General features: G+C 45.2%; 1 protein-coding gene across 1 annotated transcript; it reads right to left on the bottom strand.

Annotated features, from left to right (window-relative positions):
• Window positions 1-360: 360 nt before the first annotated feature.
• otoa (otoancorin) lies at window positions 361-21645 on the bottom strand. The gene is made up of 28 exons (XM_072680485.1): window positions 21584-21645; window positions 20634-20728; window positions 20454-20475; window positions 20025-20064; window positions 18596-18737; window positions 17903-17971; window positions 17593-17783; window positions 17287-17489; window positions 13809-13930; window positions 13323-13468; window positions 13137-13245; window positions 12818-13039; window positions 12563-12727; window positions 12074-12214; window positions 11084-11139; window positions 10873-10993; window positions 10651-10769; window positions 9406-9541; window positions 8954-9147; window positions 8225-8315; window positions 6498-6660; window positions 5590-5774; window positions 5266-5418; window positions 3411-3553; window positions 3166-3302; window positions 2350-2447; window positions 2073-2250; window positions 361-959 (listed from the first exon to the last, which is right to left on the bottom strand). Exons 1-28 carry the CDS (start codon window positions 21636-21638, stop codon window positions 886-888), a joined length of 3570 nt encoding a protein of 1189 aa, XP_072536586.1. The 5' UTR covers window positions 21639-21645; the 3' UTR covers window positions 361-885.
• Window positions 21646-21959: the final 314 nt, after the last annotated feature.

The following is a 21959-nucleotide window of genomic DNA, read 5'->3' as shown; positions in this document are numbered from 1 at the left end:
TTTCAGTCAATTCTAACCATTAACATGGAAAAGAATAGTTATAAAATATGTATGTAATAAAATTCTATTTGTTTATATATTTATTTATTTATTTGGTTATTTGGTTATTTAGTTATTTTGTATATTAAAGAACACAACACATCCAATACAAGTAAATTCTCTTTTAACCACTATTTTAACATGGAAAAAAAGAAAGAAAGAAATAGTTATAAATATATATTATATATTTAATAAAATAAAATTAATGTATTGATTTGGTTAGTTAGTTGGTATATTGAAGAACACAACATGTCTAATACAAGTAAATTCTCTTTTAACCATTATTTTAACATCACAATCACTTTTTTTAACACAGCTTCATCACTTTAATATTTTATTAGCATTTTTGGCAGCATTAGCATTGCATTTGTCTTTTGGTTTTCAAAGAAACTAGTCATTGACGATGCTCTAACTGCATCACGTACAGGTTTTAGAATAATGTAAATAGTGTTCTCTCTATTGCTCTTAAAATATCATAAATATATTTATTCTTGCATGTTTACCTTGTTAAACAGTTTGTCATATTTCCAAATAAAGTGCCACTTTGAGCCCAGTCTGATCAAACTGTCAGGTATTCACTATAGTCCATAGTCCTCCATAACATAACTGTGAAATACAGTCTCTCTTTTTTTTAGGTCATATATTATTAATTGACTGGTCTGATATGGTGCTTTTCTGACAGTTTGATTGAATCAGGCCAACCCCCCGAAACCCTCATCAATAAGATTTCCCAACATATTTCAGCTAAGCTAAAAAAATAGCATGCTATTGCAGTAGAATTGAGGTCTATGGCTGTGGCTGTTTCAGATGTAAATATTCCCGGAGAGATGTTCAGCATCATTCCCCTCAGAGAATGAACCCCAGCAACACCAGCGCAGCAGGAAGCACTGCGATTCCAAACAGGCTCTGTTCTGGTGCCCCTAGAGAAGAGAGAGAAGGCCGAGAGAGATGCGGCATATTAGAAAATGTGAAATGCTCCAGAGCTGCTGTGCCTTTGGTGACCATGTGCAGGTTTTTCATGTGCAGATGTTCTCTGTTTGCCAGAGAACATCTAGGCCTCATTAACATGCGTTTGGTATCCGGATGGTATCTGGATCTACTTTGGCCAGATTCTGTTTACACTCGTAAACATTCAAATGTGTCCCCGGTGGGATCAGATGAGGGTCTTTTTAACTTTCCAGTGTAAAAATCACACCGACACGAACATCATCTCATCTCAACGTCCTGTAAACAAGGGTTTCTCAGACTGTGAGCAGTTTAGAGGAACAGTGGGGGATCTTCTACACCATCTGATCGTAATCCGATCACAATACATCTCAGGGGGGGGGTGTTTACACCTGGCTTTTTAAGGCGGACAAGCGAAATCCGAACCAGAATGGCAGATGTAAACATGCTCTTAATCAAAGACCATAGGGCCCTATTTTAACGATCTTTTGGCGAGCCGCCAACCGTTCAACGCGCAGCCTTATTTAGGTCGTGTTGGTATGTCTTTGCTATCGTAAGGATGGGAAAAGTTTGCTAAAAGTATGTACTAAGTCTCTTAATTAACCACGGGTGTTGTTTGGGCGTAATGGTCAATAATAAACCAATCAGCGTGTCGCTCGCCGATCCCTTTAAGAGCCAGGTGCGGTCTGTCTGACCTTGGCGGGTTGTTATTTCAGTGTATGAGCATCGGGCTGCATGCGCCTGTGTTGACAATTCACCGCCAAGATAGCAACGAACGTCTGCCTGTTGACATCTGCCTAGGTTGTTTTCAAACACCTCCTGTGTTTTCTGTTGCCAAGATTTACCTGAAAACCCCTCATTTGAGACCACCGCGCCCATTAGCGTAGATATATTCACAAGCAGCGCTGCTGTTTAAACGACGCAGACGGAAGGCGTGAACATAGACTGTTGGCGGGCTGGAAGATACTCCAATAAAGTGGCCATGAGAGTATTTCATGCGGTGTTTCCGTTATTTAGCCCCCCCCCCCCCCCCATGTGTATTTCTGCACGACCTGATTCCTTCATCTCTCCATAAATTGCTCACGTACCTCCTTTCTGCGCCACCGCTACAGGGCCGCTCGTGCTGGTTTCGGTGCGAGTTGTGGGCAGTCCCAGGGCCTCGTCCACGGCCGCCCGCTGCTCCACTCCCAGCCCTGACCTCTGGGACTCTGATACCATGGCAGCGTTGTCAGGGCCCAAAGCTTTCAGCTGGCTCGTCGACATGGCCTGATTACAGAAGAGAGATAATGTGAGACGCGTATGGAAACATAGAAGAGGTAAAGAAGAGAGAGAGAGAGAGAGAGAGAGAGAGAGAGGGGTACTTACAGCCAGGCGCTCAGGAGAAATGAGAGTGATTGCAGACTGGCGGATGAACGGCAGGGCGGAGGAGTTTATACTGGCTAGCTCAGTGCCGTTCAGACCAGCTGTGGACAGAAAACCAGACGTGAGCACATTCACCAAGCATTTGTGACCACGGCATGATTGTTGGTGTCAGAAGGGCTGGTTCGAGTTTTTCTAGAGCTGGGATTTTCACACAACAGTCTGTAGTGATACTCAGATTGGTGTAATTAAGAAAACCCATCCAGTGATGAGGGAGGTCAATGAGGGAGGTCCCCTTCTGTCCGCCAAGAACAGAAAGCTGAGGCTGCAGTGGCTCAGCACAGGCTCACCAACACTGGACAGCTGAAGACTGGGGAAACCTGGCCTTATCTGATGAGTCTGGATTTCTGCTGAGGATCATCTCACTGGGTCCGAATTTGGCATCCGTGAACCCAACCGGCCTTTTGTCAACGGTCCAGAGTGGTGGAGGTGGTGGTGTAATCAATCACCTATGGATTGAAGGCCACAGGCTTCAATCATCAACCATGTGCAGCCCTTCACGATCACAACTGACCCAATCTCCTAACAGCTACTTCCAGCATGATGATGCACCATGTCACCAAGCAAAAGTGGTCTATTTCCTACGATGAATTCTCTGATGAGTTCAGCGTTCCTCAGTGGTTCTTCTCGGTCTCCAGATCTGAATCCAATAGAACGTCTTTGGGAGATAAACAGCAGCTCCTGAAAGATCTGTAGGAATTGTGGGATGCCATCTTATCAACACAGACCGGTATCTCAAAGGAAGATTACTCAGATACGTACCAATTATGTTGCCCAACATGCTAACTTCAGTTTCCCCCCAGCTTCTTGGATCACCAAGTGCAGCCACAGCTTTCCTCTTCAGACACTCCAGTATGGCAACAGGACACATAGCATGGCCTACATCCTCCACCGCCTCCCTGGTTCACCCAAACAGAGCAGAAGATGTTAGCGTATTAGCCCACAGGACTCTGACTCGTGGTCAACAGAAAATGCTGGTGTATCTGTGAGTGAGTGTGTGTGCTTACTTGAATTCTCCAGTATTAAGTTGATCTATCTGGTCAGGCTGCAGTCCACAGATGAAGTGGCCCAGACCCACCATCTCTACTGCTCGGAGGTTAGCTATTTTTGTTTTAGTTCTCTCCACAAAACTCTGCCAGATGGCGACCTTCTGCAGGAACCGACAGAACCAACATCCACATTAGAACCAACATCCACAATCTCGAGATAACATAGTGAGCATGCGTGCAAAAGTTGTGAAATTAGGGGTTTCAGCCAATTTAAAGCCTATGCATTGCTGACATGTGCACCCACAGCCATGTAACCTCTATAGAAAGCATTGACAGTAGAGTTGGAGTGATGGAGCTAGGCTTAAGTAGGCTTAAGTGACTGAGCTCTGCTAAATACTTTTGGGATGAGTTGTAATGATGGAGCTCAAACAAACACAAGTTTGGGATAAGTTGGAGTGATGGAGCTCAAACAAACACAAGTTTGGGATAAGTTGGAGTGATGGAGCTCAAACAAACACTTTTGGGATAAGTTGGAGTGATGGAGCTTAATTAATCACTTTTGGGATGAGTTGGCGTGATGGAGCTCCACTGACCACTTTTGGGGTAGGCTTAAGTGATTGAGCTCTGCTGAAAACTTTTGGGATGAGTTGGAGTGAAGGAGCTTAATTAAACACTTCTGGGATTAGTTGGAGTGATGGAGCTCCATTGAACACTTTTGGGATGAGTTGGAGTGAAGGAGCTTAATTAAACACTTCTGGGATTAGTTGGAGTGATGGAGCTCCATTGAACACTTCTGGGAAGAGTTGGAGTGATGGAGATTAATTAATAAATTTTGGGATGAGTTGACATGATGAAGCTCCAGAGAACACTTCTGGGATAAGTTGGAGTGATGGAGCTTAATTAATCACTTTTGGGTTGAGTTGGAGTGATGTAGCTCAACCAAACACTTCTGGGATGAGTTGGAGTGATGGAGATTAATTAATCACTTTTGGGATGAGTTGGCGCGATGAAGCTCCAGAGAACACTTCTGGGTTGAGTTGGAGTGATGTAGCTCAACCAAACCCTTCCGGGATGATTTGGTGTGGTGGAGCTCCATTGACCACTTCTGGGATGAGTTGGAGCTGAACCAAACACTTCTGGGATGAGTTGGAGTGATGGAGTTTAATCAAACACTTCTGGGATGAGTTGGAGCGGAACCAAACATCTCTGGGATGAGTTGGAGTGATGGAAATTAATTAATCACTTCTGGGATGAGTTGGAGTGATGGAGATTAATTAATCACTTTTGGGATGAGTTGTCGTGATGAAGCTCCAGAGAACACCTCTGGGTTGAGTTGGAGTGATGTAGCTCAACCAAACACTTCTGGGATGAGTTGGAGTGATGGAGCTTAATTAATCACTTTTGGGATGAGTTGGAGTGATGGAGCTCAACCAAACCCTTCCGGGATGATTTGGTGTGGTGGAGCTCCATTGACCACTTCTGGGATGAGTTGGAGCTGAACCAGACACTTCTGGGATGAGTTGGAGTGATGGAGCTCAACCAAGCATATCTGGGATGAGCTGGAGTGATGGAGCTCAATCAAACACCTCTGGGATGAGTTGGAGTGATGGAGCTCAATCAATCATTTCTGGGATGAGTTGGAGTGATGTAGCACCACTGACCTCACCAATGCTTTTGTGACTGAATGCCATTAAAGCATCACAGCCTATAGCCCTCCCAGAAAAGTCAAGGCTGATACTGCAGCAACTGTCTACTGTCGTTTAAGCTGTCTATCCCCAGAGGAACGCTAACCGTAACCACAAAGCTAGCATGTCTAGTACCAAAAGCAAGGTGTCAACAGCCTGTGTGTGTATGTGTGGTATGTGTGCGCTACCTGTGTATAGTTCCACTGGCACATGGACAGAAGCGCCAGGGTATCCAGGGTGGAGATGTTTAGGCTTTGGAGTTCTTTTGTGTTGAAACCTTGAGAGATGCAGCCCAGTTCCACAATCTGAGGCTGATCCAGCAGTGACACATTACCCCACGCCTACAACACAACACAGCACAGGGACAAACCACATGAAAACATGGAGAAGTAGGTAGTTTTGTTTATTTTTTTTTTTTCTGGACCACCCGGGCCCCCCCCCTGAGAAGTAGCTGTGAAAACCGTTGTAGAATGATGTTTAGAGACGCTGTAGTAAAAATCGTGTGTAGGCACCTCTATAGCCTTCAGCCTGAGTGCCGCCAGCTGCTCTGCAGTGTAGTTGCGGATCTCTCCCAGCACTTGCACAGCCTCCCGGAACGTTTGGGCAGTCATGTTGGCCAGCTGAGTCGAACTCCAGTACACGTTCCCCTCCCGCAGATCCTCAATGAGTGATGGAGAAGGCAGCACTGCTGGAGAAACTGCAGAAGACAATGACAATGAGTTTCCTTCTATGTCCCACTGGCTGCAACACAAACTCAAGGCTTAACAGTTGGCGGGGTGTTCTTTTCATGAAATTCTCCAAACTAATTTATGCAGCCACAAAGTTCTCGTCATCGGTTGTTGTCATCGATTGTACAGGATGCATCAGGGTTGATTAGCCTCTAATTTTTTCGTGGTGTGGACGCAGGAAAGGTGTCCTTCTGCTGACTCTTCCATTAAGGTCATATTGGTGCAGGTGTTGCCGCACAGTAGAACAGTGCACCACCACTCCACCATTGAGTCTGCTCAATCTTTTAGCAATCCTAGGAGCATTCTTCATCTTCCAGACCTCAACTCGACCTCCACTGTTCCTGTTAACTGACATTTCTTAATTACCTTAGAAACATCTACCTGAAAATGCTTTGGTATCTTATCCTACTTTGTGGGCTTTGAGTGCTCGGCAGCTGCTTAGAGGAGCTCATGGCTGCTGATAGTTGGAGGAAATTTGCTAACCTGGCCTTTCCTAGCAAGCCATAGCCCTAACAAGCCGATTCCAAAGTCTACCCCATACCTCAAATCTACTGAGGTGCCTACATTTTGGCACAGTGCCGTTTCTTTTCCTCTAAATTGACCAAAACAATAAAAATTCTCGTGCTTTTTACAATCACTTTTTTGTATGCTGTCCTTCAGCAGTTTTCTCGTTTCAGGTATTGGTGACTCACCCGCTCTCCTGCGGCGCTGCTGGGTGAGTCTGGTTTTGAGCTGGAACAGCTTTTGCCGCAGGGCCGACAGATTAGGCCACGAGCGGAACTCCTCTGGAGCTGAAGTTGTAAACTGAGGCTGCATGCCGCCCAGCAGATCAGACAGAGCAGACATCAGCCAGGCCTACGGAGAAGATCGGAGGGTGGAAATAATGTGTGTTACTGATCAATCCAAAATGTTCACAGTGCGGAATACAGATTTCAGCAAAATACAGATAATTCACCCGGCCGGGCCCATGTTTCACATCTCAAACAGAGGGCATGTCCGGAGAAAGGAGGACGTATGGTCAGCCTAATTAACCTAGTATTGTTTTAGCTGCATTAGCCTTTAAGTGCCGTGCTAATAACTAACGTACATGCTAATAAATGTACATCAGCTCAATCATTATTAGCTGCATTAGCCTCTTATGCTGTACATATGTACATCAACTCAATAAATAGGAGCAGCATTAGCCCTGTAGCTTCTGTTTGCACCATGCTAATAATTAACGTACATAATCTAAATCATTATTAGCTGCATTAGCCCTGTAGTTGCATTAGCCTCTTAGCTCCAGTTTGCAACATGCTAATAAATGTGCATACATCAATCATTATTAGCTTTATTAGCCTCTTAGCTCCAGTTTGCATCATGCTAATAAGTGTGCATAAATCAATCATTATTAGCTTTATTAGCCTCTTAGCTCCAGTTTGCAACATGCTAATAAGTGTGCATAAATCAATCATTATTAGCTGCATTAGCCTCTTAGCTCCAGTTTGCACCATGCTAATAAGTGTGCATAAATCAATCATTATTAGCTTTATTAGCCTCTTAGCTCCAGTTTGCAACATGCTAATAAGTGTGCATAAATCAATCATTATTAGCTGCATTAGCCTCTTAGCTCCAGTTTGCACCATGCTAATAAGTGTGCATAAATCAATCATTATTAGCTTTATTAGCCTCTTAGCTCCAGTTTGCAACATGCTAATAAGTGTGCATAAATCAATCATTATTAGCTGCATTAGCCTCTTAGCTCCAGTTTGCACCATGCTAATAAGTGTGCATAAATCAATCATTATTAGCTTTATTAGCCTCTTAGCTCCAGTTTGCACCATGCTAATAAGTGTGCATAAATCAATCATTATTAGCTGCATTAGCCTCTTATGCTGTACATATGTACATCATCTCAATAAATAGCAGCATTAGCCCTGTAGCTTCAGTTTGCACCATGGTGAGAAGTATATACAGCTATTATTTGCTAGCTGAATTAGCCTCTTAGCTCCAGCGCAAAACTGAAATACATAATATCTTACACTTGTAATAAGTAATAATCAAAAGCATTTATTTATTTGTTTGTTTGTTTATTATTAAATTATTTAATAGTTCGGCAATGGTAAGCTGTCAAGTAACAATGTACAATTTGTGCGTTAATTCTTCTAAAACTATCTATATAATTTTGCATTAAAAACACGAAAAAATAAAAACAGTTATTTATTTAAATAAATAATAATTACAATAATAAATAAATATACAAACAAAAGATAAATAAATAAATAAAAAGCTATGTATTTTTTTTTTATTAATTAATTAATTTTTTTACACAAACTACACGAACCAAGTCAGACAAACAGGTTTCGCCTTGGAGAAACTTACTGCACCATCAGTAGAAGTGGGAATAACGCTAGCTGATGGCATTGCTAGCCTTACTCACCTTGGAAGGCATCACCTCCAGTGCAGTCTCGTTCAGCAAGATCAGGGGTCCCAAAAACTTCACAACTTCTTCTGCCCAGACTGACGGGTCCCTGTTTCCAAAGACGAGACGTCAAAATGAACATGAAGCCAAACCACCAGTGAGCTGTTAGGTCAGAGCTGCTGTGTTCGCATACCGTCAAAACTGACCGCTGAAAAACCACAGGGCTGCAAGAGCTCAACAGGGTTTAAAGGAGTAGTTCGGTGAAGAAATCGAGTGAACATGATTGATCACTGACCCCAGATGCAGTCGATTAGCCAAGACATGTTTGCAATCTGAAGTGTGCTTATTCAGTTTACAGTGGTGGATGCTAGGCTAACATTGCTAACAAACACTGGGTTTAGACTGTCACCAATCTTATCTCTATAGCTTAGCGCAGTATGGGGTATCATTTGACCTTTGACCTTTGACTCTTTTAAATATTATATATGGCTAAAGATTTCTGATACATTTTTGAAGCAAATAAATGAAGTATGAGATTGGTGACAGTCCAAGTCCAGCATTAGTTAGCATAGTTAGCCTAGCATCTCCCGTTTTTAAACTAAAGCAGCACACATGAATCACCAGTCATTTCTTGGCTGATTGACTGTATCTGGAGTAAACGGCGCAAACTGAAGGCCGTTCAAGAGACGGGGTGTCTCCGGGGTGAGTTACAATGGTGTTTTAAAAAAAGCTTGAGAACTACATTACCCATAGACACTTGTGATCAGCTTGAACAGAGGTGCTCTGTAAAGGCGAGGGATGTGCGCACAGGAGGCCAGCGCCTGCAAGGTGGAGTTTAGAACTGCTGCGTTGAGGGAGGACATCCAGGCAGGGTCTAACTCGCACACGAGCGGACCCAGAGTCAGGACTTCAGCCGTGGACAGACCAGTCGCGTTCTTCCCCTGAGAACACGGAGAACCGATAGAAGTAGGTAGCCGTCAGAAGATGGTCAACCGTGGCCATGAAGGGATGCACATGGTCATCAACAACACTCAAAGCGATGGCTGACCGGTATTAACGACCTTCCCCTGCACCGTTACACCTCCACCAGCCTGGACTGTTTGGACAGGTTGGGTTCATGGAGTCTGCTGTTGACCCTAAATTCTGACCCTACCCTCGGTGACCCCCTTTCTGATGGTGTGTGGTGTGTGCTTCTTTACCAGGCAGCGTAGCACTCGGTCTCGCAGCTCGCGGCGTGCCGGTGCACTGTTTGGCAGGGACGACAGGTTGGCCTGGCTCATCTTCTCCAGGAATCGGGGACACACTGTTGCCGGGAGACCCTGGATCGACTTTATTCTGTGGACACAGTTGTGGGGATGTGGGGTTCGGACATCAAACATGCGATGGCTAGTGGACTAGCCAGTTAAAGGCTGTTCTGCAGTCAGATATATAAGTATTTGGACAGCGAAACTATTTTGGTCATTTTTTGTCTGCTGGTTGACCAGCTTGATCTTGTTGGTCATGCTAGTGAACCAGTTTGGTGATGCTGGTCATGCTGGTCAACAAGCTTGGAGATGCTGGTCAACCAATTTGGTCTTACTGGTCATGCTTGTCAACAAGCCTAAGCATGCTGGTCATGCTGGTGAGCCGGCTTAATCATGCTGGTCATGCTGGTCAACAAGCTTGGTCTTACTGGTCATGCTCGTCAACAACTCTAAGGATGCTGGTTATGCAGGTCGACCAGCTTGGTTCTGCTGGTCAATCAGCTCGATTATGCTGGTCATGCTGGTCATGCTGGTGAGCCGGGCAAATCATGCTGGTCATGCTGATCAACAAGATTGGTGATGCTGGTCAATCAGTTTGGTCTTACTGGTCATGCAAGTCAACAAGCCTAAGCAGGCTGGTCATGCTGGTCAACAAGCTTGGGCCTTACTTGTCAATAAGCCTAAGGATGCTGGTCATGCAGGTCGACCAGCTTGGGCTTACTGGTCAATAAGCCTAAGGATGCTGGTCATGCAGGTCGACCAGCTTGGGCTTACTGGTCAACAAGCCTAAGGATGCTGGTCATGCAGGTCGACCAGCCTAATCATGCTGGTCATGCTGGTCAACAAGCTTGGTGGTGCTGGTCAACCAGCTTGGCCTTACTGGTCTTGCTAGTCAACAAGCCTAAGCAGGCTGGTCCTGCAGGTCGACCTGACCAGCTTGGTCTTGTTGGTCAACCAGAATGGTCAAGCTTGGTCATACTGCTGGTCTATTATGGTTAGGTTGATCATGCTTGTAGACCAGCTAAACCATCAGCTCACACCAGCTAACAGATGCCTGTGCTGCGGAGAGAGCGCCATCTACCCACCCGGAAAGAATGTGCCACAATTGTGCTCTCTCAGACTCTGGCTGCTGATGGCAAAGCACCATGGTTCAGGATTCGAACCTGCGACCCCCCGGGCCATAGTAACCTAGTAACTTACGGTAGGTGGATCAGCAGCAGAGCTGGAATGGCCTGGAGCTCAGAGTCACTGATGTTCACGAAGTAGCCGGACCTCTGCTTCTCCAGAGTCAGGAACAGTTTCTGAGCGACGCAGCTCACCTGGAGGACACATCAGAAGGCCGAATCAGACTGACCAATCAGAATTTCCATGTGTATTCGTGCTTTTCAAATACTTTCAGTACATTTTGACAATGGTACCTACCTGTGTCCTGGACAGCCATTTAGAAGAATTGGCGAGTGTCTGTGCTATGTCCAGGGTGTCACTTTGATTGACGTTGTTGACCATGCTGCAGGTTACGCCTTGGATAGCCTGGCCCAGCTTTCTGTTAACAAACAGTGGACTTGTCCAGTGGATCTGTATGTCATTTTTGATGGACAGGCAGTCGATATCAGTTAGCATGACTTCACCTCACCTCACATGTTCACTTTTCATCCCGTGACTCAAAACCTTCTTCAAAATGCTAACGGACTGGAGAAAAGGGCAGGGAAATACAGAGTACAGAACAGATGCAGATACATGTTAGGTCATACTGAAGCTAGATTCGATTTACCACAGGTTATATAATCATGTCATCGGTGCACTATAGTACACTGTACGTACAAAAGTATCCGGACGCTGCTACGTTATGGCGCACCCATTATCGACCCATTACTGACACAGGTTTAATTGCCATAGAAAAGCACCGCCAATATAACAGGAGGCTCTGGGGCAGCCATGCATGAGTCTAAAGCCACCAGCTGGGGCTTGCTGGTCAATCAGCTCGCATGAAAGTCATGCTGGTGAGCTGGCCTAATCATGCTGGTCATGCTGGTCAACAAGCATGGTGATGCTGGTCAACCAGCTTGGTCTTACTGGTCATGCTGGTCAACAAGCTTAAGCATGCTGGTCATGCAGGTCGACCAACTTGGTCTTGCTGACCAATCAGCTAGATCTTGCTGGCCATGCGGGTCAAACAGCTTGGGCTTGCTGGTCAATCGGCTTCATTACGCTGGTCATGCTGGTCAACCAGCCTAAACATGCTGGTCATGCTGGTGAGCCGGCCTAATCATGCTGGTCAAATAGCCTAAACATGCTGGTCATGCTGGTCAACAAGCTTGGAGATGCTGATCAAGCAGATTGACCAGCTTGGGCTTGCTAGTCAATCAGCTCGCTAAAGCACCAGCCCAACAGCCTAAACATGCTGGTCATGCTGGTGAGCCGGCCTAATCATGCTGGTCATGTTGGCCAACAAGCTTGCTGATGCTGGTCAACCGGCTTGGTCTTACTGGTCATGCTGGTCAACAAGCTTAAGCATGCTGGTCATGCGGGTCGACCAGCTTGGTCTTGCTGACCAACCAGCTAGATCTTGCTGGTCATGCTGGTCAACTGTGTATGGGTGTGCTGCATGTGTGTGTGTGCGCACCTGTGTCCGAGACCAGCGGCGACCCTCCACCTGGTCCACAGAACTAATCCCGGCCTTCTCCAGAACGAAGACGGAGATGGCAGGGAGGAGAGAGTCTGGCACCTCCTTCACCAACTCAGACGCGTTCACACTGGAGCGCATCTGAGGACAAGAGCCATGTTGCTTTTAGAGGCATCTATACAGTACTGTGCAAAAGTTTTAGTCCCCTGTGACAACAAGACCTAAAACGTGGTGGTTCTCCATCACTGTGTTCATCATTAGAACATCTCCAGAGTTCTCCTCATGGAGTCTAGTATTATTTAGAGCTCTCCTCAGATCAACACCTGGTTTGGTGGTAAATCATCTGCTCCTGCTGCTGATGATGATGGAGGTGAACACATCCCCCACGCTGTGCTGGCTGGACTGGGGGGCGTCCAGGAGAAACCTGGAGGAGCCGAGCTCACAGGACCTAATGTGACACGTACTATTATAAGTGTAAACAATCCTCACCCCCTCAATCAGAGCCATTTTCTGCAAAAACGACATCTTCTCAGTCATGTTCTTCAGGCCGTCATTTTTCAGCAGTCCTTGCAGTCCCTTGACCTTCCTCAGCTGGTCGCTGTCCACCCCAATCACCATGGAGCCCAGAGACAGGAGATGCTCACCAGTGATGTCCTAAAGGAGATAGGAGGAAAGGGTTTGTTGGAGGACTTTAGAACTTGCATGGCAAAGATTCAGACTACAGGCCTTAACGGCTGAACTCACCGCGACCTTCTCCAGGAGTTTTTTGGCCAGGACTTTGGCCTGAGCCGGTGTCCACGTGGCCTGGCTCAGGCTGGAAAGGCCGCCCCTCAGAGCATCTGCGCTGAAGTCGGACAGTTTGGAGAGGGGCAGGACGGAGGCGCTGGAGCCCAGAGAGCGCAAGAGCTCCAGGGTGGGAGGAGCTTCACCAGACGATATCAGCTTCTTCACCAAGTCCCGCTTCACCTGACCGAGAGTAACAGGCTGACAGGTCAGCATCTTGAGAGCATCTCTAGCATCAAAGCTTCTCCAACCAGCAATGAAAGATTCCACAGCTGCGTACCTGGTCAAGCCCAGGGTTCTCGCAGTCCCCCAGCTGGGACAGCAGCTTCTTACTCAACGAGCTGTTCAGAGACGAGGCATCGTCATAGAAACAGACGAGAGAGCCGAGCCTGGAAGGGGAGAATGGTGTGGGCGAGACGTTCAAAAAGGTCACTTGTACCAAAAAGGTCACACAGACGGTACCTACCTGTCCATTTGGGGCAGGAGGTTCTGGTCACCACTGGAGCATTCTCGCTTAAGCCGTTGCAGGAGCATCCGGCCAACGGTCGGCTGAATCCTGTCGGATTTGTTGAACGCATACTGGAACTCAGGAGTCTGGAAGAACTTGCACAGCTGAGAGAAACAGAGAGAGACGTATGACTATGTTCACACGTTACTTTCATCACATGCAGCATCTCCTTTACTGATTTTCAAATGAAATAATGAAATAAAATAATTATGAACGAAGAGTCGAGTCTTTAGATTGAACAGCCGAATCTGATTCGACTCACTGAGTCGGTACAGCCCTATACGGTAACCTTGGATATTGAAATGGACACCAAACATGTCCTTGTTTATTAATTATACCATCAACTGATGGGGAAATTGTGTAAATTCCTTCAACACTGCTGAACTCTTTCAAAGCAGACTGTTTTTGTGAGTCACATTTATTAGGAAGGTCGCACAGACTGACCTCTTCTGTAGCGATAGCCTTCATGTCGGCCTCGGGCAGGCGTGAAAGAAAGCGGCCCATCATCCTCAGGGTCTCGGCCTTCAGCCAAGGCATTCGGGGACACCCAGAAGAAGGCACGTTGGCTAGGGAGGAATAAATAATACAGATATTTATTTCTATACCATTTCTTTTTCAATTTTTTACCACAAAAGGAAAATATAATAAAAAATACATACAAAATATTATTTAATATTTTATAATATATATAATAATCATATAAAAATATATATTCACCTCTTGGATATTTTCCTCTTTTACTGCTTATATAAATGAAATCATGGTCAAATTGCTTAAGTATTCAAATTTACATTTACTAAGTATGGACTTAATTATTTATAATTATTTATGCCAACCACCAATCTTATTATACATTATATATTTGTATTTAACTGACTTTAATTATTTTATACAAACCTGTTTTTGTAAATTATTGCTTTAAAAAAAAAGGCAAATTATGTTGACCAGGATTCCATTTATTTATTTATTTTTGTTCATTATAAATGATGATTAATTTATTTATTTTTAACATGCTGTATTATTACAGCATGTTATAAAGTATTATTATTTATTTATTTGTTAGTGTTTGTTTTTTTTCAAGAGCACCAATAAATTCAGCCATACAGTACAAACAAATACGGTACAAAAAGCAAGATGCACAGGACAAAAATAGTGATGTCAAGCAAAAATCTATAAATAAATAAATAAACAAACAAACTAACTAACTAGGTAATATTGCATTGCCTTGGCCACAGACAAACAGAAATTGGGGCAAACTGGGCAGCTGCCATAATGTCTTCTATTGAAATGACAGTCTGAATAAAAGCAGAGCCCAGAATTTTTGGTCTGCAAGACAAGCAGAAAAGAAAAACCCAGTGTCTTTCATATCCGAGGCAAAATAACAGGGTGGTAAATAGGCACGTACAACCGTACAACCCGACAAACCCAGAGGAGTTTACTCGTAGATGTCTGCATCTACTCCGTCTACACACTCACGAGCACAGACACACTCTGTCCGATGAATAGGTGGCCTCTATTCATCCTCCTCTGCTGGGAGACGATGTAACGGCAGACGGCTGAAACTTACACTGGTTTTTTCCTTCGCTGACCTCCTGCCCCGTGCTTTCGTTTTTACCACTCCCATGCCCAACGTTGTCTTGCCTCCCAGGGCTTTGGGTGATCGTCTCGTTTGCTTTCCCATGTCCACTAACCACCTCAGTCTTGTTCTTCTCCATTTCGGTTTGGTCAGCACTTCCAGCGGTCTGCGGTAGAGTGTCCCTGTTAGTCACTGGGTCTCTGGTCTGATTTCTTGGGAGGTCTGCTGGCTTGTTGGGATTCAGCTGGTTTCCTGGAACGTCGGCTGGTTTCACAGGGTTCATGGCATTTGCTGGATTCGCCACTACCATTGGGGTCTCAATTACTTTCCCAGCCCCCTGCCCTATCACCTGCCCGACCGCTAAGCCTCGCCGCGCCCTGCTCAGAGCTTGGTCGCTGCTCGTCACACCAGTCGTCTGGTCAGTCTCTGGATCAATCAAGAGAAGCGAGGACTGTTATGGTTATTTGAAAATGCACACATTTGTTATCGGCATGACTTTGACCGCCTGGTGCGGTCAGATGGTCCTCATATGTAATATATATCTACATAGATACACACACACTTACCGAACGCTATGCTAATACTGGGCCTAGATTCTACAAGGAGTTGGAGACATTCCTTTAGGTTTTTCAGGAGCGCCTTCATGCTGTGAGTCTTCCCTTCTACCACATCCCAAAGGTGCTCTACTGGGAAGAACCTCCAGTGAAGAACACTGAACTCCATGAAAGCAGTTTGAGTGACTTCTACTTTGGTGTTAATGGCCCAAAACGTCCACCACCAGTCTGGACTGTTGGCACAAGGCATGTCTATGGTGCCACATTCTGACCCTACCCTCTGTAGGCTGTAGGCCTCAGCAGGAATCCAGATTTCTCAGACCAGGCTTCAACTGTCCAGGGATGGTAAGCCCCTGCTGAGCCACTGCAGCCTCAGCTTTCTGTTCTTCAGAGTGCTTCACTGTTTACAGAAAATACCCTTAGCTAATTTGTATAGACTAGGATCCAAAAGATCCCCCTATGGTTAGGTACCCCTAAATACAAAAGTCAGTATGAAGACCACCATACACTTCGCCCAAGTACTCCTCGAAGAGGAGCGACTCTGATGCCGTTCAGACACCCAGGGGTTGAAGTTCGTTCCACCACTTCGGTGCAGGACAGAGAAAAGCCTGGACGCTTTATTCTGTGGATCTTCATGTGGATGGAGGGTCGTGCTGAGCCGAGCCATACCTGAAGCTGGAAGGGCTCTCGGTGGTGATTGGCTTTTGACCATTGCCATGGAGTATGGAGGGGCTGGCTGGTCCAGTCTTGGCTTTGTAGGCTTTGCAGTGTCAGGGGTTTGAATCTGATGACCTGGGCAGCAGCTACAGGAAGCCAGGGAAGAGAACATGGCTGAACCCAGAAGCGTTGAAGACGACCTGTGCCGCTGCTTTCTGGATTAGTTGCAGGGGCCTGAAGACCAGCCAGAAGAGAGGTGCAGTAGTCCAGTCTTGAAAAGTGAAAAGAGACTGAACAGGCCTCTCTAGAGAGGAAGGGTCGAATTCTTCGCATGATGAAAAGGGATCTGCAGCCGTCGATACAGTAACACGGTCAAAGCCACAATACAGTACAGCTGGACAAGCATGCTGGTCTCTTTTGGTCTGTCTGTGCTGCCTTTTGTGCTGTTTCTATGCCTTCGGGCTTGATCTCACGTTGAAAATAGCACAGTAACCACACTGCCTTTGCAGTTCCGGTTGCTCGAACAGGCAAAGCTAGGCCTACTTCTGTGTCTCTGCTTTAGAAATGTTGATGCTCTCTTTAAGTTCAGGATTGCCACAATTTCCCCTCCCCCTGGCAAAGTGTCCATACCTCCCAACTGTACATAACCTTTTTATTGTGGAATCTGCCGTTCCAGGAGACATCTGAGACATTACTGAGCTCCTTAGACCGTCCCATTGAACTGTCCCATTGGATCGTCCCATTGATTTGTCAAACAACCCCTTTTTTATGTGAGAACAGAGTAATACCAGCTGTAGTCCATCATGATCACTTACCAGAAGTTGGAGCAAGTTCTTGGCTTTCTCAGGTTAATCCCCTAAAAACTCAGAAAGGCTTATTACACACTTAATACACACTATTCTTTAGTAATAGGAGCTTGTAATAACACTTTCGGCCCACCTTCATGTAGGTGTTTCAAAAGGTTTCAAAGACAGATTGGAACTTTCAGCACCATGGATATAATAATCTAAGTGGGTGTCCGTATATTTTTGACCGTGGGTGTCCGTATATGTCTGCATCATTTTGACCCTGGGTTGATTTCCGAAACCCCACTAAAGGTTCAAGCACAAGTGAAATAAAGTGTGTGTGGACTTACGGAGGGTGGGGATGTCCGTGGCTGGGTCGGGTTTGGTCGGGGCAGAAGAAGGCTTCGGTGGATTAGGAGGGAGGATCCTGGTCTGGTTCTGTTTTGGCTGACAGGTGGGCTCATTTTCTACAACCCTCTCTTTCATCCACCGCCTGATCTCCTCTCGCTGTTCTTCCGTCAGGAAGCTGAACATCTCACTGAACAGCTTCATCCTGGAGACAGAAAGAGGTACAGGGAAAGCGAGGAGGTGAGGTGAGGAGTGAGGATGGGCGTTTCTGCTCTGGGGTTCCTCTGGGTTTGGGTTTGCTGACTCACATCTCCTCCAGGTGAGCTCGCTGCAGTTTATATGGCAGGCTGAGTGGAGAAGGGGGCGTGGCCTCCAGCAAGGGTTTGGCTGCCCACAGCAGCGTCCCCAGCTGCTCCGGACTGAACAGGGAGCTGTTGTGAAGGACGGCGGCCCAGGAGAGGGGGGCCAGAAACGCTCGCATGAAGCAATGATCTTTCTCCTGAGAGAGAGAGAGAGAGAGAGAGAGTCCCACTTAAGGTGAGTTAATGAACCATAGGGAGAGAGAACTGTATGACACACACACACACACACACACACACACAGAGAGAGAGCACTAACCGTAGTGTTCCTCATCAGGCTGATCATGTGCGGCAGAAATGTGCAGTTCCACATCTTCTCTGTGATGTTCTTCAAAGGGAAACCAGCAGGTCAGTATCAACATTGGTTTCAGATATTCTAAGCTGGTCTTTGATGGTCAAGGTGCTGGGAAAGCTGGTCACTCAGGTGAAAACATACCTTTTACTGGTTGGTAAAGCTGGTTGACCAGTTTGGTCATTCTGGTCCTGCTGGGCAACCAGCGTAGTCATACTGGCTGATTAGCTTGGTCGGGTTGGCCATGCTGGTAGACCAGCTAAACCATCACACTCAAGAGGAACATAGCCTACGCTGGTAGGAGCTAAGCTGGTCATCCAGGTGAAAACATAGCCTGTACTGGCTGACCAGTTTAGCTCTTGACCGCCATAGTTTATGCTTTCATTTTAGGTTTGACTGATTCGCTGGTCCACCAGCATGACCAGCGGGACTGATCTGGTCGTCAAGCTGGTCAGACTGGTTGACTACCTTTTGTAAAGCTGGTTGATCAGTTTGGTCATACTGGTCCTGCTGGTCAGGACTGGACCAGCTAAACCATTACAGTCAAACAGGAACACCAGTCAAGAGATAAGCTGGTCAACTTAAGCTTGACCAGCTTAAATCGGACAGGCTGTTTTTTTTGCCCCATTAATGTGTGTGTGTGTGTGTGTGTTAATTAACCAATGTTAGGTCCTGCTGAATAGGGTCGATCATGTTGGGCGGAGATGCGGAGTGATTTCCAGGCAGTGGAGGGAGGGAGGAGAGGAGTGCAGGAAACAGAAGGAAGGGGCTTCCCATCCTCTCGTCTGGCTTTGTGAGATTGCTGGGAAAGATGGGAGAAAAACATTGAACCCCGAAAGTGGCCGATCAATTCCTGGGGGACTGAACGGTTACTCCACACATGTTCACCTTCGTAGTGTGTAAGCGTTCAAAAAAGTGATACTGTAGCTGATCGTAGCTGTTCAGTAGCTCTTTACCTTGTAACGTATTTCTCTAGCTGTGGCTGTTCTTCAGCTGTTCAGTAAGTATTAATGGCGCTGTAAGTTGTTTATTCGCTGTTCGTTAGCTCTTTGCTTGTTCAGCAAGTATGTCTGTTTCTGCAGCTGTTCGCTAGCTGTTCAGTGTTCAAGTTTTAGCATAGCTGGATCTGTTTGTTAGCTGTTCAGGAAGTCTTTACCTGTTCTGTAAACAATAATCTAACTTTCTAATAATCTAAATTCAGCAAGTAGTAATGTAGCTGAAGCTGTTAATGCGCTGTTCGTTAGCTCTTCACTTGTTTAGTATGTCTGTTGCTGTGGCTGTTTGCTAGCTGTTCAGTAAGTACTAATGTAGCTGTAGCTGTTTGCTAGCTGTTCAGTGACTCTTTACCTGTTCCGTAAACAATAATCTAACTGTAGTTGTTTGCCAGCTGTTCATTAGCTCGACTTCCAACGGCTGTTTGTTACCTGTTCAGTAAGTATTAATGGTGCTGTAGTTGTTTATTCGCTGTTCGTTAGCTCCTTACTTGTTCAGTAAGTATTTCTGTAGCTGCAGCGGTTTGCTAGCTGTTCAGTAAGTATTAATGTAGCTGTATCTGTTTGTTAGCTGTTCAGCAACTCTTTACCTGTTCCGTAAACAATAATCTAACTGTAGTTGTTTGTCGGCTGTTTGTTAGCTCTTCACTTGTTCAGCAAGTATTTCTGTTGCTGGAGCTGTTCGCTAGCTGTTCAGTAAGTATTATTGTAGCTGTAGCTGTTTGTTAGCTGTTCAGGAAGTCTTTACCTGGTCCGTAAACAATAATCAATTAATGTAGCTGCAGTTGCTCCTTAGCTGTTCAGTAGCTATTTAACGGTTCCGTAAGTGTTAATTTTAGCCGCAGCTGTTCGTTAGCTGTTCGTTATTGCTTAACCGGTTCAATAAATAGCATAATAGCGGGAGCAACCTTTTGGCTACTGATGAAAGCTATAGCTGTTCCTTAGGTCTTCATCAGCTTCAATCATCAATCATTTACATGATTGTAGGTGCTCTTTGCGGTTCAATAGCTTAGTTTGTTCGCTGGCTGTTCAGTCAGGGTGTGAATATGTGTTGTTGTATCTGTAGATGTTCGTAAGCTATTCGAGTAGCTCTTTACCTGCTCAGAGAGTGGTCTGTCATGTTGATGGGAGGGTAACCTGTAACGGTAGGGTCATATCAGTATCACATCATACTGGCAAGACGACACAAGGCGAGATGCAGCCACTCGTTGCGAGTTCTCCGCTGGATGTCCAGGCTGCACCTTACCTGACTTACGAGCAAGCGGTGGTATATCATGTTTGCCTACAGAATAAATCGTTTCTCAGCTGAGCATGAAACGATCCTATCTGTAGGCAAATGAGCCCCTGTTTGCATATCGCTCGCATGAGAAGGCCCTCACCTAAGCCCAGGCATACTTTTGTGGTATCTCACCGTCCATGACTTCTCAAATGAGCCGGCTGACAAGACTGACAGATTGAGACTAGTTTGCAATGGTGGAGTCTTTCTAAAAACAATCTGCATCTATGTTGTAGCATTCAGTTCTTACCGTTCTTGGAACACTTCATCATCTGTGGAGGAAAAAGGTGAGAAGATTGATTACCTTGATTGACCAACCGTTTTGGCCTGTCTACGGAAGTCATGTCTTTACATGCAACACATTGGATTTTGAGGAGACCGACAGAGCATACAACTGATTCATTTACTAATGAGACAGAACTGTAGTTACCAGTTTCTGCGCCATTTCCTTAAAGCCCTGGGGCATTGGAGGAAAGGTCATGTTGAAGTCCGGTATAGGAGGTGGGCTCATGTCTTGAGACATTACTTAAAAAAAAAAAAAAAAAGAGAATTAATTTTTTTTTTGCTGATCTTTATTAGATACACAAGAACTAAACAAATCTCTAAATGGCAGCTGTTCAGTAAGTATTCAGTAGCTTCAGATGTTCAATAAGTATTAATGTAGCTGTCGCTGCTTGTTAGCTGTTCAGTATCTCTATAGCTGTCTGGTAAGTATTTCTTAGCTGTTTATTAAATATAAGTAATGTAGCTGTAGTCATTTTATCGCTGTTTGTTAGCTCTTTACTTGTTCAGTATGTATTTCTGTTGCTGTAGCTGTTCGTTAGCTGTTCCACAAATATTAATGCTGCTTTAATGGCAGCTTTACAGGAAAAAGGAAAAGTTCCAGCTGTTCAGCAAGTATTAATGTAGCTGTAGCTGTTTGTTAGCTGTTCAGTATCTATTTAGTTGTCCGGTAAGTATTTCTGTCGCTCTAGCTGTTCGTTAGCTGTTCATTAAATATAAGTAATGTAGCTGTTTAATCACTGTTTGTTAGCTCTTTACTTGTTCAGTAAGTATTTCTGTTGCTGTAGCTGCTGCTGCTGTTCAGTTAGTATTAATGTCACTTTAATGGAAGCTTTGCAGGGTAGGAAGCCAATCCCCATTCTGAAAAGTAGAGCCAGGAATGATAGATGACAAAGTTAAATGGTAGGTGACGGAGTGGGGGCGCAAGGTAAAGATGTAAATTATAGGATGTTAAATCAGGAAGGAGGGGCTTCAGGCATGTTCCTGTTCCCAACATTTGGTTATTTTAACTCTACATTAGGTTGAACATTTCTGGAATATTTATTTAACATTCCACATACTTCTAGATTTTAAGAATTTGAGATAAATTCGGCTTACCTGTAACCCACTGAACTAGAAGTAAGACACCGAAAGCTCCTCCTGCTGGAGACATGGTGGACTGCACTGGACTTTTCTTGCTGGCTGAAGGCAAAACCGAACAAGTGATAATGTATTTATAAAATCAGGCTGAAGTTCAAAAGGAAATGGGGAAAAACATTTTGCAGCATATTGCAGTTGATCGGTCTACTCAGGCTTTAGTAGAGCTCAGCAACACTGAGATAAATAACTGATCGGCACAGTGATTTATCAGTCTACTCAGGCTTTAGTAGAGCTCAGTAACACTGAGATACTAAATAACTGATCAGCACAGTGATTTATCAGTCTACTCAGGCTTTAGTAGAGCTCAGCAACACTGAGATAAATAACTGATCAG

The sequence above is a fragment of the Salminus brasiliensis genome, chromosome 5, assembly GCF_030463535.1.
Source record: "Salminus brasiliensis chromosome 5, fSalBra1.hap2, whole genome shotgun sequence".
Classification (NCBI taxonomy): Eukaryota; Metazoa; Chordata; class Actinopteri; order Characiformes; family Bryconidae; genus Salminus; species Salminus brasiliensis.
This window is presented reverse-complemented; position numbering and strand designations above follow the sequence as displayed.